The 13,020-nt window shown below is 47.4% G+C and overlaps 1 protein-coding gene across 6 annotated transcripts in view; it reads left to right on the top strand.

Moving 5' to 3' along the window:
- Positions 1-13,020, top strand: part of CYFIP2 (cytoplasmic FMR1 interacting protein 2) — a 128,904-nt gene that overhangs the window by 81,027 nt on the left and 34,857 nt on the right. For all 6 annotated transcript variants that reach the window (XM_042948350.1, XM_042948343.1, XM_042948358.1 and 3 more), the window contains 3 exons: positions 8,245-8,388; positions 9,856-9,946; positions 11,279-11,409. In XM_042948350.1, the coding sequence (XP_042804284.1) occupies positions 8,245-8,388; positions 9,856-9,946; positions 11,279-11,409 (366 nt within the window). The remainder of the gene's footprint in view (positions 1-8,244; positions 8,389-9,855; positions 9,947-11,278; positions 11,410-13,020) is intronic.

Genomic DNA, 13,020 nt, shown 5'->3' with positions numbered 1-13,020 from the left:
CACTTAGAGAATGGGAGGGAGGCCTAGAAGCCTTCCTGTTTCACAGATCCCAAGGGAAGGGAGGGCATCCTCAAACCATACGACTGACTAGAGGCAGAGCCAGCAGTGAAAAGCAGGCCCCCGACCCTGAGTCCTGGGTGCGTCCTGCCCCTTTGGCCATCACCATCCACCAGCAGCACCCGGAGGAGCCAACGCAGCCCTCGGTGCTTGAGATAAATCTTCTGGAGGCACTGGCCTCAGGAGATCACATCCCAGGAAGGCTTACTCTTTCTCCACCTTCAGGGAGGCCAGGACGGCCCTGATTGGTTTACACCATTAGTAAATTACTGCTAGAGGAAACCAGCCAGAGTGGGGGTCCCTGTGCCCTTCCTGAAGGTGGCAACAAAGGGGTGATGTGAGGTTATCCCCAGTCCCAAAGCTGGCTGGCACCCAGCACAAGGTCGTTGTTCAGGGTACAGACCTTAAAATCCCAAGGCTGGGTTTGAATCCTGCCTCTGTGGCCTTGACGGATTCCCTCATTTTTCTATACCTTGGTTAACTCTTCTATTGATGCAAATATCAAGAATACCTGTCTTACAGTGTTGGAGCAGTGTAATGACCCCATCTCTGTGAGTGCCGGACTTAGGAACAGTAGTTACTATTCAGAAGAAAAGTCAGTGGGTCAGAGCCATTGCCTGAGTTGACTGTAGCTTCTTCATCCAGAGGCTGATATGGACAAGGTTTGCACCCTACATGATCCTTCCTTCCTTCCTTCTAAAAAAGTTTTATTTTAAATATATGTATGTGTGTGTGTATGCGCATTGTACATAAATTAAAGAATACAGAAAGACTCAAAGACAACAGTCAAATCCATACAACTCAGAAATAACAAAATGCATTTTGTTGCATTTTACATGTGCTTTATCACTTTACCCAGGTGACGACTCTTTGAAGTAGGACTCTTATCACCATTGTACACAGGGGGAAACTGAGGCTCAGAGGGGTTAATTAACTTGACCATCAACACAAAGTGAGGTTTGGCAGAGCCGAGCCGTCTCCCGGTCTGGATCCCTAGAGCCAGCGTTCCTGGCCAGCCTCCCTGATGCTCCACTCTTGTGCCTGCCTTATTCTTCAGTCAACAGTAATCAACAGGAATGCTTACCTTTGCTTAGCTTCTCTTGAGCAGTAGAGACAGGACTTCACAGTTTAGTGGATTCCAGAATGATGGGAGCAGACGAGGAATTAAAAGACCTCAGAGAGAACATCCAGCCACCTGAATGTAGCCACAGAAGCAGGGAAACCATTAAATACATCTGGAGAGATGCACTCAGCGAGTGTTTTTCCTCTTCTGAGGTCCCCTGCTGTGGAATCTGGAGTCCACGTACCCCTGACCAAGAGCTCTGTCACTTAGGGTGAGGGGTGATACTGAGTGTAAAAGATGTTTAACAGCCTGGCCAATAATTGAAATTAGTATATGAGCCTAAATTTTAAATGTACTAAGTCAAGTAAATTATATAGAGTCTATCATAAAACTGCCTTCCAAGTGACATAGATTGTCATACAAATCAGCCCTTAAAGTATATCAGTAATTTCCCAATAATTTCAGTCTGTAGAAATTGTCGGTATGACCTTGTGTTTGGTGTGGTTGTCACTAGCTGAATGACGCCCCTGTCCGAGCCATGATTTGACCTCAAGGAAATCCATCATTCTCTTGCGACGCTTTTTCCATTAAGTCATATCCTTGAGACGTAGGACCCAGTGCATTGCTACATCCAGCTGAGACATCTCAGCTGGGCCCGTCCCTTGGTGCCAGCGTCCAGCCTGGCCTGCCCAGCGGAGTCTGCATCAGCCCCACTGACGGCCCCACCAGCAGTGCTACTGGCTTTGCTGTGGCTGCCCCTGCTCCCGTGGCTGCCCCTGCTCCCGTGGCTGCCCCCACTCCCGTGGCTGCCCCCGCTCCCGTGGCTGCCCCTGCTCCCGTGGCTGGCCCCGCTCTCGTGGCTGCATGGCACCGCCCCCCAGCTACACAACATTATTGACCCACTAGTTCAGAAGAATTTTTTGTTATTTTGCCAATTGGTACACACAGTAGAATATCATCTTGTATTTCACTTCCCTTAGGTTCCTCCTCTGCTGAATGGGGGTGATTGTACCTGCCTTACATGGTATAGGAGGCTGATCATGGCCCCCAAAGATGTCAGGTCCTAATCCTGCCACCTGGAAATATCACTGTATTTGAAAAAAGGGCTTTGTGGGTGTGATTAAATGAAGGACCATGAGATGGGAGATTATCCTAGAGTATTAGGATGGGTCTGAAATGCTATCACAAGTGTCCTTATAAGAGGGAGACAGAGGGAGGTTACACACAAACGGAGGAGGAGCCCACACCTCAAGAGACAACGGAGGAGGCCACAACCCTTGGAATGCTGGAAGTCACCAAAAGCTGGAAGAGGCAAGGGATGGGTCCTCCCCCAGCCTCTGGAGGCGGTGTGGCCCTGCCGACACCTTGATCTTAACTCCATCATTCTGATTTTGGATTATGGCTTTCAGAACTGTTAAGATAATTTATTTCTCTTTTTTACCAGATTTGTGGTAATTTGTTATAGCTGCCACAGAAAGCTAACATACCTGGGTATATTTTATATATGAAGGAATTATTCATAAGCTGAGGAACATTACACACTTAGGTGTCATCACATTGGTATAGGTTATTTAAAAAGCGATGACTTTGGCTTCTTCCAAAAATCTTAGCATCTCTAACTGTACATAGCGTTGGTATGGTATCGCCAGAGAGTTCCATTCCTGTTCTCCCTCTTGCCTTCTCCTCTTGCCTTTATTCACGAGACAAGAAAGGGAGGAGCACTGATTCCTGAGGGAGGCCTCTACAGCAACCATCTTGGATTTTTCAACCTCTGAGCTAAGAAGCCCAGGAAAGAAGCCAGACACTGGAGACCCAGCCTGCCTGCGGCTCACGACACATCAGGAAGAGACAGAAATGTCAGCCCTTCCTACCGATGGACTTGAACCTTTAACTCAGGACTCTATCAGTCCTTTAACACATCTTAGCCTGTGGGCTCTCAAGGAGGCTCTCAACCAGGAGGGTGTTGCTGTTATCTCCCCAGTCTTCCTTGCCCTGCGGGGATTTCAGAGAGTTGAGCTGAGCTCTCCACCTGAATTAGGAAGTCAAGTTTGTGTCCCTGGACTGATGGGATTCAGATTGGTCAAGGAACATTAGAGAAATTGTAACTAAAATGGGAAAATTAGAAACGGTTTTAACTCCTCTTGGGATCTCCGAAAACAGTGATTGTGATTCCAGAAAGCAGAGATGCAGATTGCTTGCAAATTCAGTTTGCCAAATAAGTAGTCCTCAGTGATTGGAGTGGCTGGCCATGTTTACTGTCCGTGAGAGGTAGTCGCCTTATACAACACTTAAAAATGGTGAAAATGGTAGCTTTTAGGTTATGTATACATCTTACAGGGTTTTTTTTAAAGCCCATATTAATAATATTACAGGGCCCCAGCATCTGCCAGATCAAACTCACCTTATTTTCTGTCTTCCTTAAAATACTGTCTTGCCTTCAAGAAAAAAAAAAAAATGCACATCTGTGTCACGTATTAAAAATATGGTTCTAATTTCTGAATCAGGATTGTTTACTTCTTGAGATCTCATAAAGTTAGCTATTTTGTGCAGTATGCATTTAAACCAGTGAGGCATCCTAAATAGGATACATAATTAGTTTCTAAGGCAGACAGCCTGGTAGTTACCTGAGTCAGCAGGATTGGTTCCGTGTAAGAGGTATGTAGCAAGTTTCCAATGTCTCAGGTCATGTTGCCTTCCTGTTTTTCTTTGCTAAACCTCAGAAAATGGCCAGGCTCCCATATTCCCACATTTTCTCAATAGGGCCCAGCCTCCTATTGAGCCAGCAGGTCAGATGGGTGCCCTCCGGGGGTGTGTGTGTGCATGTACTTTGCATAATGCATGTGTGCGTGTGTGTGTATTTCCTCCTGCATGGGTGTGGTGTATTTTGGGGGTGGGGGGAGTGAGGGGAGCTGACTCACTTATTCACTTAAGAGGACTTGAATTCTGCTCATTTCATGCTGATCCTTCCTGAGCTTGGGCCATCAACCGAGGCCTAAATTTGTGGTCTAGACCAGAATCCAAGACTGGTGTGGGAAGGTCAACAAGAGGCCTCTTGTGTGCACTGAGTGGGTCTGTAGGGGAGTTCTTTACACCCCTGTGTGTGGTAGAAACAATTCCAGAATTATTCTTCTTCTCCACCTAGAACTGGAGAGGCTGCTGAACAGTTTCTATCCCTGAATATGTTTTTATTTGCACTTGCTATGAGTGCTAAGGGCATTTGGTGCTTGGGTGGGAGGGAGGGTCGCGAATGCTAAGGAGGAATGCCCAGGAAGACAGCACTCCAGCTAGGAGCTCAGAAGAAGCGCCCCTGTCCACCCCTGGCTCAGGCAGGGCTCCCTTCTAGTCACACTGTGTTTCGCAGCCTCCACCAGGACACTTGGAGCCATGAGGGCCTCTACCCAGCACGGTCTGTTGCTGGACAGCTCCTGTTTTTATAGTGTTGTAAATATTGAGCAAAATCTGCATGTTTGATGTGTTCCGTCGGCTAGTCCCAGCTATGACCTCATGTGGGATATACAGTGTGTCATATAAAATCTCACCCCGTTGGGTGCACTCCCCTCTCCACGTTCCGAGAATCATGACTGCAACCAAGGCTGCTGGGGGACATTTGGCCAAGAAGTTGTATTTTCTTAGTCTTTACCTACCAGATTCTCAAACAAAGCAATATTAATGGTGGTTATCATGGTGAGTGCTTCCAACGTGCCAAGCACTATGCATCGCGCCTTATATATGTTGCCTCATTTAAACTTCCAACAACCCTATTGGAGTTCTTGGCCTAGAGAGTATAAGTCATTTGCTCAGAATCATCTAGCTAGTAAATTTGTGGACCTAGGATTTAAACTCAGGCACCACACCACCCCCTACACACACCGCCCCCCCCCCGAAAATTCCATCCTCTAGAATCAGACAAAACAGGAAGAAAAAGTCAGAGAATCAGACAGGAAAAAAAAAAAAAAGTTGATTGCTTTTGTACCCGTCAGGGACATCCATTTGAAAGCTCCCTGCTGCTCAGAAATTCCTTTCATGAGATATTTGTAAAAGGGATGAAGGTGAGCTTCACTGGGTTCAGAGGAGAGGTCCTGAGTGCCTGGTGTGGATGGGGACATGAGAAGGTGGTTCTAGAAGTCAGTAAGCTCTGTCACATGCCCCCAGCACAGCCAGGTCATCATTCCCTTGTTCCTGTGCAGTCTTGAGCTGCAGCCCTTTTCAGGAGAAAATTCAAATCATGGTTTTGTTTTTTAATCTTTGAAAACAAATGTTGGCAAGTAAATCAGCCCAGTGGGTTTTTTAAATTTACATTTATATTGAGTTATAACCATATTGAGTTAAGATGCAGTCTTAATCAGTTCAGGCTGCTACAACAATACCATAGACTGGTTGGTGTACACACTTATTTATTGCCTAGAGCCTGGGAAGTCTGAGACCATGGTATTGGCAGATCAGTTGTCTAGCACAGACCCACTTGCTGGTTTGCAAATAGACTTCTCCTCACTGTATTCCACATGATGGAGAAGGAAGGAAGGAAGGAAGGAAGGAAGGAAGGAAGGAAGGAAGGAAGGAAGAAAAAGAAAGAAAGAAAAGAAAAGGAAGAAAGAAGAAAGAGGAGGAGGGATGGAGGGGGAAGGGAAGAAAGAAAGAAAGAAAAGGAAGAAAGAAAGAGGAAGAGAGAGAGGGTGGGAGGAAGGGAGGAAGAGAGAGAGAGAAAGGAAGAAAAGAAAAGAAAACAAGCTCTCTCATTTGTCTTTTTACAAGAGCATTAATCCCATTCATGAGGATTCCACCCTCATGACTTTAATTACCTCCCAGAGGTCCCACCATCACAACAGGAGGTAGGATTTCATATGAATTTTGAGGGGATACAACCATTCAGTCCATAACATCCACAGACCATAAGTGTACATACAGTTTCATGAGTTTTCACAAATGTATACATCTGTGTAGTCAGCAACCCAAGCAGCATGTAGAGCATTTCCATCACCTAGATGATTCTCTCCTGCCCCTTTCTCATCAATCTCCCTCCTCAATAGAGGTCAGCCATGGTTTGTTTGGTGTTTGCTGGATACTCCTCATCCCTAGGCTGGAAACAAGAGAATACAGAATAGGACTTTGATAACAGGGCCAGAGCTAAGATGCACTCACTCAGGAGAATGAATGCCTCCCTCGCTTCACCCTGTCCCAACCCTGTTGTACAGGGTGGCCTGTTACAGAGTCACTAAAATAGTTTTTACTTTCATACACAGAAAATTATATGGCCCAACCTGGTTCTGTGGTGGACTGATTCAAACTCAACTCTCAACCATTCATACGAATACTTCCAGTGTTTATTGATCATTGACTTTGGTGAACATCATGCTTTCCAATCAATTATATTTCCCTCCCTACATAAACCATTCCTGCCTCATAACATTTAGAAATCTCTAGTAACTACATAAAAGATCCCTCCCCCAGGTTCCAGTAGAATTTGTGACAGCACATCCATGCTGGGTACAAAGTGCTGCTCCTTCTCACGTTCCAAGCCTCACCGTATGTCAGCATTACCTTACCGAACGAGCTGTTGTATTATTCATCCTGCTGGATGCGGGGGTGTTCTGATTCCTCACGAATTCTTATTATCAGTGGGTACTCTAATGGTGTTCTTCATGTATCTTTGTTATTAGAGAGTACTGTAATTGTGATGCTTGTTGTGTGAAGTTTGGAATTCATTTATGGTAGAACATACTTACTGCAGAGCCTGGGCTGAACATAATTAAATCTTCCTTCAGTGGCTCCAAAGGGAGTTGAGAATCTCGCAGCCCTCCAGAAGCATCACTACAGTTCCTATTTAATTCATGTAGAATTTCTAATTAGCTAACTAATGTTGAATTTCCGCTAATAAAATATCAGATGTGGTCTTTACATAATTGCATGTTCCATGGGTATTAGATTTTTGCAATTCCAGGTAGGAGACTACACTCAGAACTAAGCTTTGAAGTGATGTCTTTTCTAAAAAACTGGGTATGGTTTCTAATAGAACTCAGCCTCCAAAGTCCATGATTATATATAGAGGTGAAGGACATGGGCTTTGGAATCAGATCTATCCGGATTCGGGTCACAGCTCAGTTACCTCAGGACCATGTGACCTTGAGCAAGCTCCTTACCTCCTTGAACCTCAGTCCCGTCATCTGTGAAACAGGGCTACGAACTGTATGTTTGTTGTGAAGGTTAATCAAGAATGCACATGGAGGGCTTCACAAAGCCTGGCATGAGGCATACCACAGGTCACGGCATTTCAAGAACAAAGTCAACAATAACTCTGCAGTCTCACCAACCGAGTGAGACCAATTGGAAGCCCTATATATATTTGGTCACATATTCCCAGACAGAAAGAGATCTTAAACAAATTGCACTAATTCAGTGAAGGTGTCTCTTGGAGTCCAGAGGGCGGAGGCAGCCGGTCAGTGGCTAGGACTCTGGGCCCCCCACCCAGCAGCCAAACAGAGCGACTCTGTGTTGGTCTGTTTCACACACTGGCCCCCGTGACACTTTTCATTTGGACTGCCACTTGAAAAGTTATGAAACCACTGATTTAATCCAACACTCTAATTTTGTAGATGAAGAAACTGAGGTTCCAAAAAGGGTAGGTGATCCCCATGCATTCAACACAGGTGTCCTGACCCCAGGATTGTCTGTTCCCAAGACCCCACCCCATTATAAATGGAGACAACAAAGAGTAGAAAACAACGGGAAGATGCTACTGAGTTTCCACACAGTTCTTCCAGCCAGTTTCAAGGACCAGAAATATCCCTAGAAAAACAAAACCATCTGTTGTATCCCCACCCCATGGCTGTTTGTCAGAGTCCTTCCTGGTTTGTGAGTGGCAGGAGCGTCTGTAAAAAAAGGTTCTCGCCTGAAAGCCCTTTCTCCACTTCTGCTGGGGAACCACTGCTCACCTAGTGGCCTTCATGCCACCCTGTGGTCTCTCCGTGACCATCTTCTTGCAGACATATTCACAGGGGTCCCCAGTGAGAGATCACAGATGATGTCAGGTCTTCATCCCTTTCAGCAGCAAAACATCTCTCTCCAGGACTCATGCCAGCATCTTTTATTTCCCAGCCTCTTACTCTGCCACATCCTCTGTTTTCCAGCCTCTCAACATTGCCTACAGCCACATCTACAGCTCCTACAGGAACTTCGTTGGGCCCCCCCATTTCAAGACCATCTGTAGACTCCTGGGTTACCAGGGCATTGCCGTGGTCATGGAGGAACTGCTGAAGATCGTCAAGAGTTTGGTAAGGAGGGGCCTCCATGAGTCCTGGTACATGCCTTCAGCTCTGTCTGTAGGAATAACCCCGGGGAATCCTGTGCCCTTATCCCTGGGTTCCTCTTACGTAGCACTCTGTAACATTTCTGTGTACCTTCTGACGCCATGGCTTTCCCTCTCACTTTCTGACCCAGAGCTTACTCACTGCACTTGATAAATGAACTCAGCAATCCTGATGTTGACCTTTAGGGCCTACTAATTACTGCTCACACACTCCGCCTATGCAGTGTTTTTGAACCTGAGCGTGAAAACTCCATGGCACATGTGCTGCCATTTTCCCCTCCTGTGCTCACGGCACATATCTCTAATCAATCACCACGCTTCTTCCCCTTGGGATTTCTTGCTAAACACTTGCAACACTGCACTAGCCTCAAGGGAATTCTGTATCCCATTTCAAGTGTGATCATCCAAAGCTCCATTTACTTCCCCATGACATGCCGAAGTAAAGCTGAAACACTTAAACAAGATTTTCCTGAAATTTTGAGATGACAAGAGAGAAGTAGCTAAAGTAATAAGTAGCCACACCAGAAATAGGAAGCAGGATTCGCCTGCTCACGGCTCCTCTGCTAACAGCTGTGTAGAGCCACGAGTTGTTACAGATTGTGACGCTAAATCCAGAGTTAAACAGGAAAATGTAATGGGTTAAAGATGTCTGCCTTGGACATAGGAGGGATAAATGTGCAATGTATTTTCTGTGTTTAAATTAGCTAATGTGTCTGTCTCTACAGCTCCTTGGCCCATAACATTTTAGCTCTTAATCTGGATCTCATATAAGCACCTCAATCCCAGGAAAGGCTCATACCTTGAAATTGCCCTCCTGGAAGTGTATATTCCCAAGGGACTAATGAGACAGCTCCCTTTTCTGTCTCATAAAGGCCTATTTTTTGTTATTAAAGAGAATAGGGCTGTGCCCCCACATTTAGGAGAGAACCTACTCCCTCCTCTCAGGGAGCAGTGCCTTACTGGCCTAGGCAGCTCCAACTGCTATAACAAAATAACACAGACCAGGTGGCTTAAACAACAAATGTTGATTTTTCACAGTTCTGGAGGCTGGAAGTCCAAGGTCAGGGTGCCAGCATGGGCGGGTTCTAGCAAGGACCCTCCTCCTAGTGTTCAGATGCCTGCCTTCTCATTGTGTCCCTACATGACAGAGAACAAGCTCACCTGTCTCTTGTCTCTTCTTATAAGGGCACTAATCCCATAATGAAGCTCCACTCCCAAGACTTCATTACCTCCCAAAGGCCCCAACGCCACACGCCATCACACTGGGGGATGGAGTTTCAATATATGAACTTTGGGGAGACACATTCAGTCCATAGCACTTACCCACAGGCCGCAACAGAACCCTGTACACCCCCAGAGCCCAGCATTTAGTCCAGAGTTACACATAGACAGCAGTGATGGATTATTCACTCATTTTGCCCTCTTTTGTCAGCTGCAAGGAACCATTCTCCAGTACGTGAAGACACTGATCGAGGTGATGCCTAAGATATGCCGCTTGCCCCGACACGAGTATGGCTCCCCAGGTTGGTGATGGGGAGCCAGGGGCAGGGGGTAGTGATAGGAGAGTAATCCAGGCCCACCCTGTGGTGGTCAGGGGCCCTGACCATCTACCTGGAAAGGTTTGCTTCTCTAACAGGCCCACAAGCTGGCCCAGCACTGGGTTAGCATCCTACCTCCTCCATTAGCTAGATAGCCTTGAAGCATCTATAATCCCTCTGAGCGGTAGCATCATCTTCCCCAGTGAAGGTAAAGGATGCCTATTAGGCCTGCCTCCACAGGACTGCTGGGGAGCTAGGGAGGACAGCAGCTGTAGAGCATTTACAGCCTACTTGTAAAGGTCTTTTCTAACTCAGCACCTCCAGGATCCCTTCCTCCATTTGCCCATTGGAGGACGCAGGTGCTGCAGGTGGTGATACAAGTGACATTTCTAAGGTGAGTCAGGAAACAGGAGTTTTGCCAGTCTGCCTCTGAGCAGAGAAATCATTCTTTCCTTCCCTAATAGTGAATGGCACAGGGACTGAATCTGGGGAAGAGACTGTGAGTTTGGCACCTGGTGTTTTTTCCTAAAAACCAAGCTGTCAGGTGCTGAGTGTGTGTGATTCAGAGTAGAAAAGGGCTTGGGGACACCTAGGTGGCTCAGTCGGTTAAGCGTCTGATTCTTGATTTCGGCTCAGGTCATGATCTCATGGTTCTTGAGTTCGAGCCCCGCGTTGGGCTCTGCTCTGACAGTGTAGAATCAGCTTGAGATTTCCTCTCTCTCTCTCTCTCTCTCTCAAAAAATAAATAAACCTGAAAGAAAGAAAGAAAGAAAGAAAGAAAGAAAGAGAAAAAAGAAAAGAAAGAAAGAAAGAAAGAAAGAAAGAGAGAAAAGGGCTTGCCCTTGGAAGCTCTGGTTTTCAATCATAGGTGCCCCACTTATTAGCTGTGTGACTATGGGCCTGCCACTTACCCTCTCTGACCATAATCTAAAAATAAAAGTAATAGTGCCCTTCATGGTATTGTTGTATTAAATGAGATGTTGTAGATAAAGTGCTTAGCATAATACCTAGCCCTTATAAATAAGTGTTAATTCCTGTTATTAAGAATTCATACAACTTTTTGGAGGGACTGGGAGAGATTCAGGGATGCTGTATTTGCGTATGTTTGTTTTGTTCCAAAAAAGATTTGAGCCAGCCTCCTGAGTTTTCTTTAGTACTGAGCCCTGAAAGAAGTCTCACCCCTGGCCCACATGTAGAGAGGTAGGGGTTTGGTTTTCGCCATCCCACTCAGGTCTGGGCTGTTGCTCTGTTGGCCCTTCCCATCATCCTGCCTGAGCAGGGTCAGTTTCCCACTAACTGTCTGCCTTCATTCCCCAGGGATCCTGGAGTTCTTCCACCACCAGCTGAAGGACATCATTGAGTATGCAGAGCTCAAAACAGATGTGTTCCAGAGCCTGAGGGAGGTGGGCAATGCCATCCTGTTCTGCCTGCTCATAGAGCAAGCTCTGGTGAGTCCTGAGCCCAAAGAAATTGGAGCGTCTCCAGGCTGGAAGGGACCCCCAGCCCAGCCAGAGACCTGAGGCCCCCCAGGGTATCCTGCTCAGCAGGCCCTGCAGCATAGACTCGTGTTGTCCCGTGCGGGGTATGTGCTACAGATCTGTTCTGCTCTCAGGCAGCTCCGACCATTTGAACCCTGGGAGGAACACAGGCTCTGGCGTTAGACAGACCTGGGTTCCTGTCCCAGCCCCACCTTCACTAGCCACAGGATCCCAGCAATTCATCCGAGGCTTAGTTTTCCATCTACTCATTAAACAAATAACAACTGCTTGGCTGCCACAGGCCGGGCACTGCACTGGGGGGTGGAGTCATCGTCAGCCCCTGCCCTGTGTCCTGGACAGTGGCGGGGAGACTCACACTGAGCCATGTATTCACACAGAAATGCTGTGCATACATTACAGCAATGCTCGGAGGGAGGAGTGCAGGGTTTTGTGGGAACACAAAACAGAACCTGGTGTGGTCTTGGTGAGAAAGGGAGGACTTCCCTCAGGGGGTGACCAGGAGAAGCGTCAGGAATTGGCCTGCTGAAGAACCAGGAATCGTGGTCCAGGCTGAGGGGAGAGCACATAGTGCTCTCTTCCTTTGGTGTGATGGGAGACGGCCACGCTAACCCTCAGGGTAGTTTAGAGGCCGAAAGGAGACAAAACGTGCAAAGTGCACACAGTAAGAACTAAATAACTGGTGGTAGTTAGCAGGATGAGCACAGGCTCGCCTCCCCATACTCCCACTTCCCAGGACCACACAGACCCAGGGCCCCTTTTAGCTGCCTGACCATTCGGCAGTCCCCACCGGCCCTTGTGGCTTGGTCACAGAGGCTGCCTGCCTCCTTCCCATTCTCGCCAACACTCCGTGCTACCTGCTCCTCTGTGTGTGGGGTCCACAGCCCTCCAGCCACGGGGCCACAGATGCAGTGGAGTAGTGGAAGGAAAGGGAGAGGGGTGTCGCTCTGAGGGTGCATCATCTCAGCCTGGGAAGATCTCGCAGCCTCTGTGCACTCATACAGCACAGGGGTATGGAGAGCCCGTTCATTGCTGACTGCAGTTCTAGGTTGTGTGTGAATAGCCTTCATTAAGAGAGACAGATTATGACCATCCAAACATCGTGAAGGCAGAGGGTGGTACATGCTGTGAGGGCATAAAAGGGAAACCGGGATAGAGCGTGATGGTGGTCGGGAGGGATATGCTGATTTCAGAGAGGGTAGAGCTTGATATTTGTAAGAAAGAAAAAAACCTGGAATGAGCTGGAATAGAGGGGCACAGGGGACAAGATAGGAGCAGAGGAGGGAGGAACAGGTGGCAGTCCTGGGTAGGAATTCGTTGGAGTGTTGTGAAATGGAGAGTGAGGCAGAGGGTCTGATTTACTCTTGGGAAAGGCCCTTTGGGCCTTGGGAGAAGAACCAGCCATAAACACGCTGCGGCTGTTTGCAGCTGCCCAGCTCAGGGTTTGTCCTGGAGGCAGAAGCACATGGAGAGGGGAGGGAAAGGAAGGCACTAGGGAGGAGACGTAACAGGGGTAGAGTGAGATGAAAAGCTCGGAATAAGAACCCTAGTGATCCCTGCCTC

The sequence above is a fragment of the Panthera leo genome, chromosome A1, assembly GCF_018350215.1.
Source record: "Panthera leo isolate Ple1 chromosome A1, P.leo_Ple1_pat1.1, whole genome shotgun sequence".
NCBI lineage: Eukaryota > Metazoa > Chordata > Mammalia > Carnivora > Felidae > Panthera > Panthera leo.
This window is presented reverse-complemented; position numbering and strand designations above follow the sequence as displayed.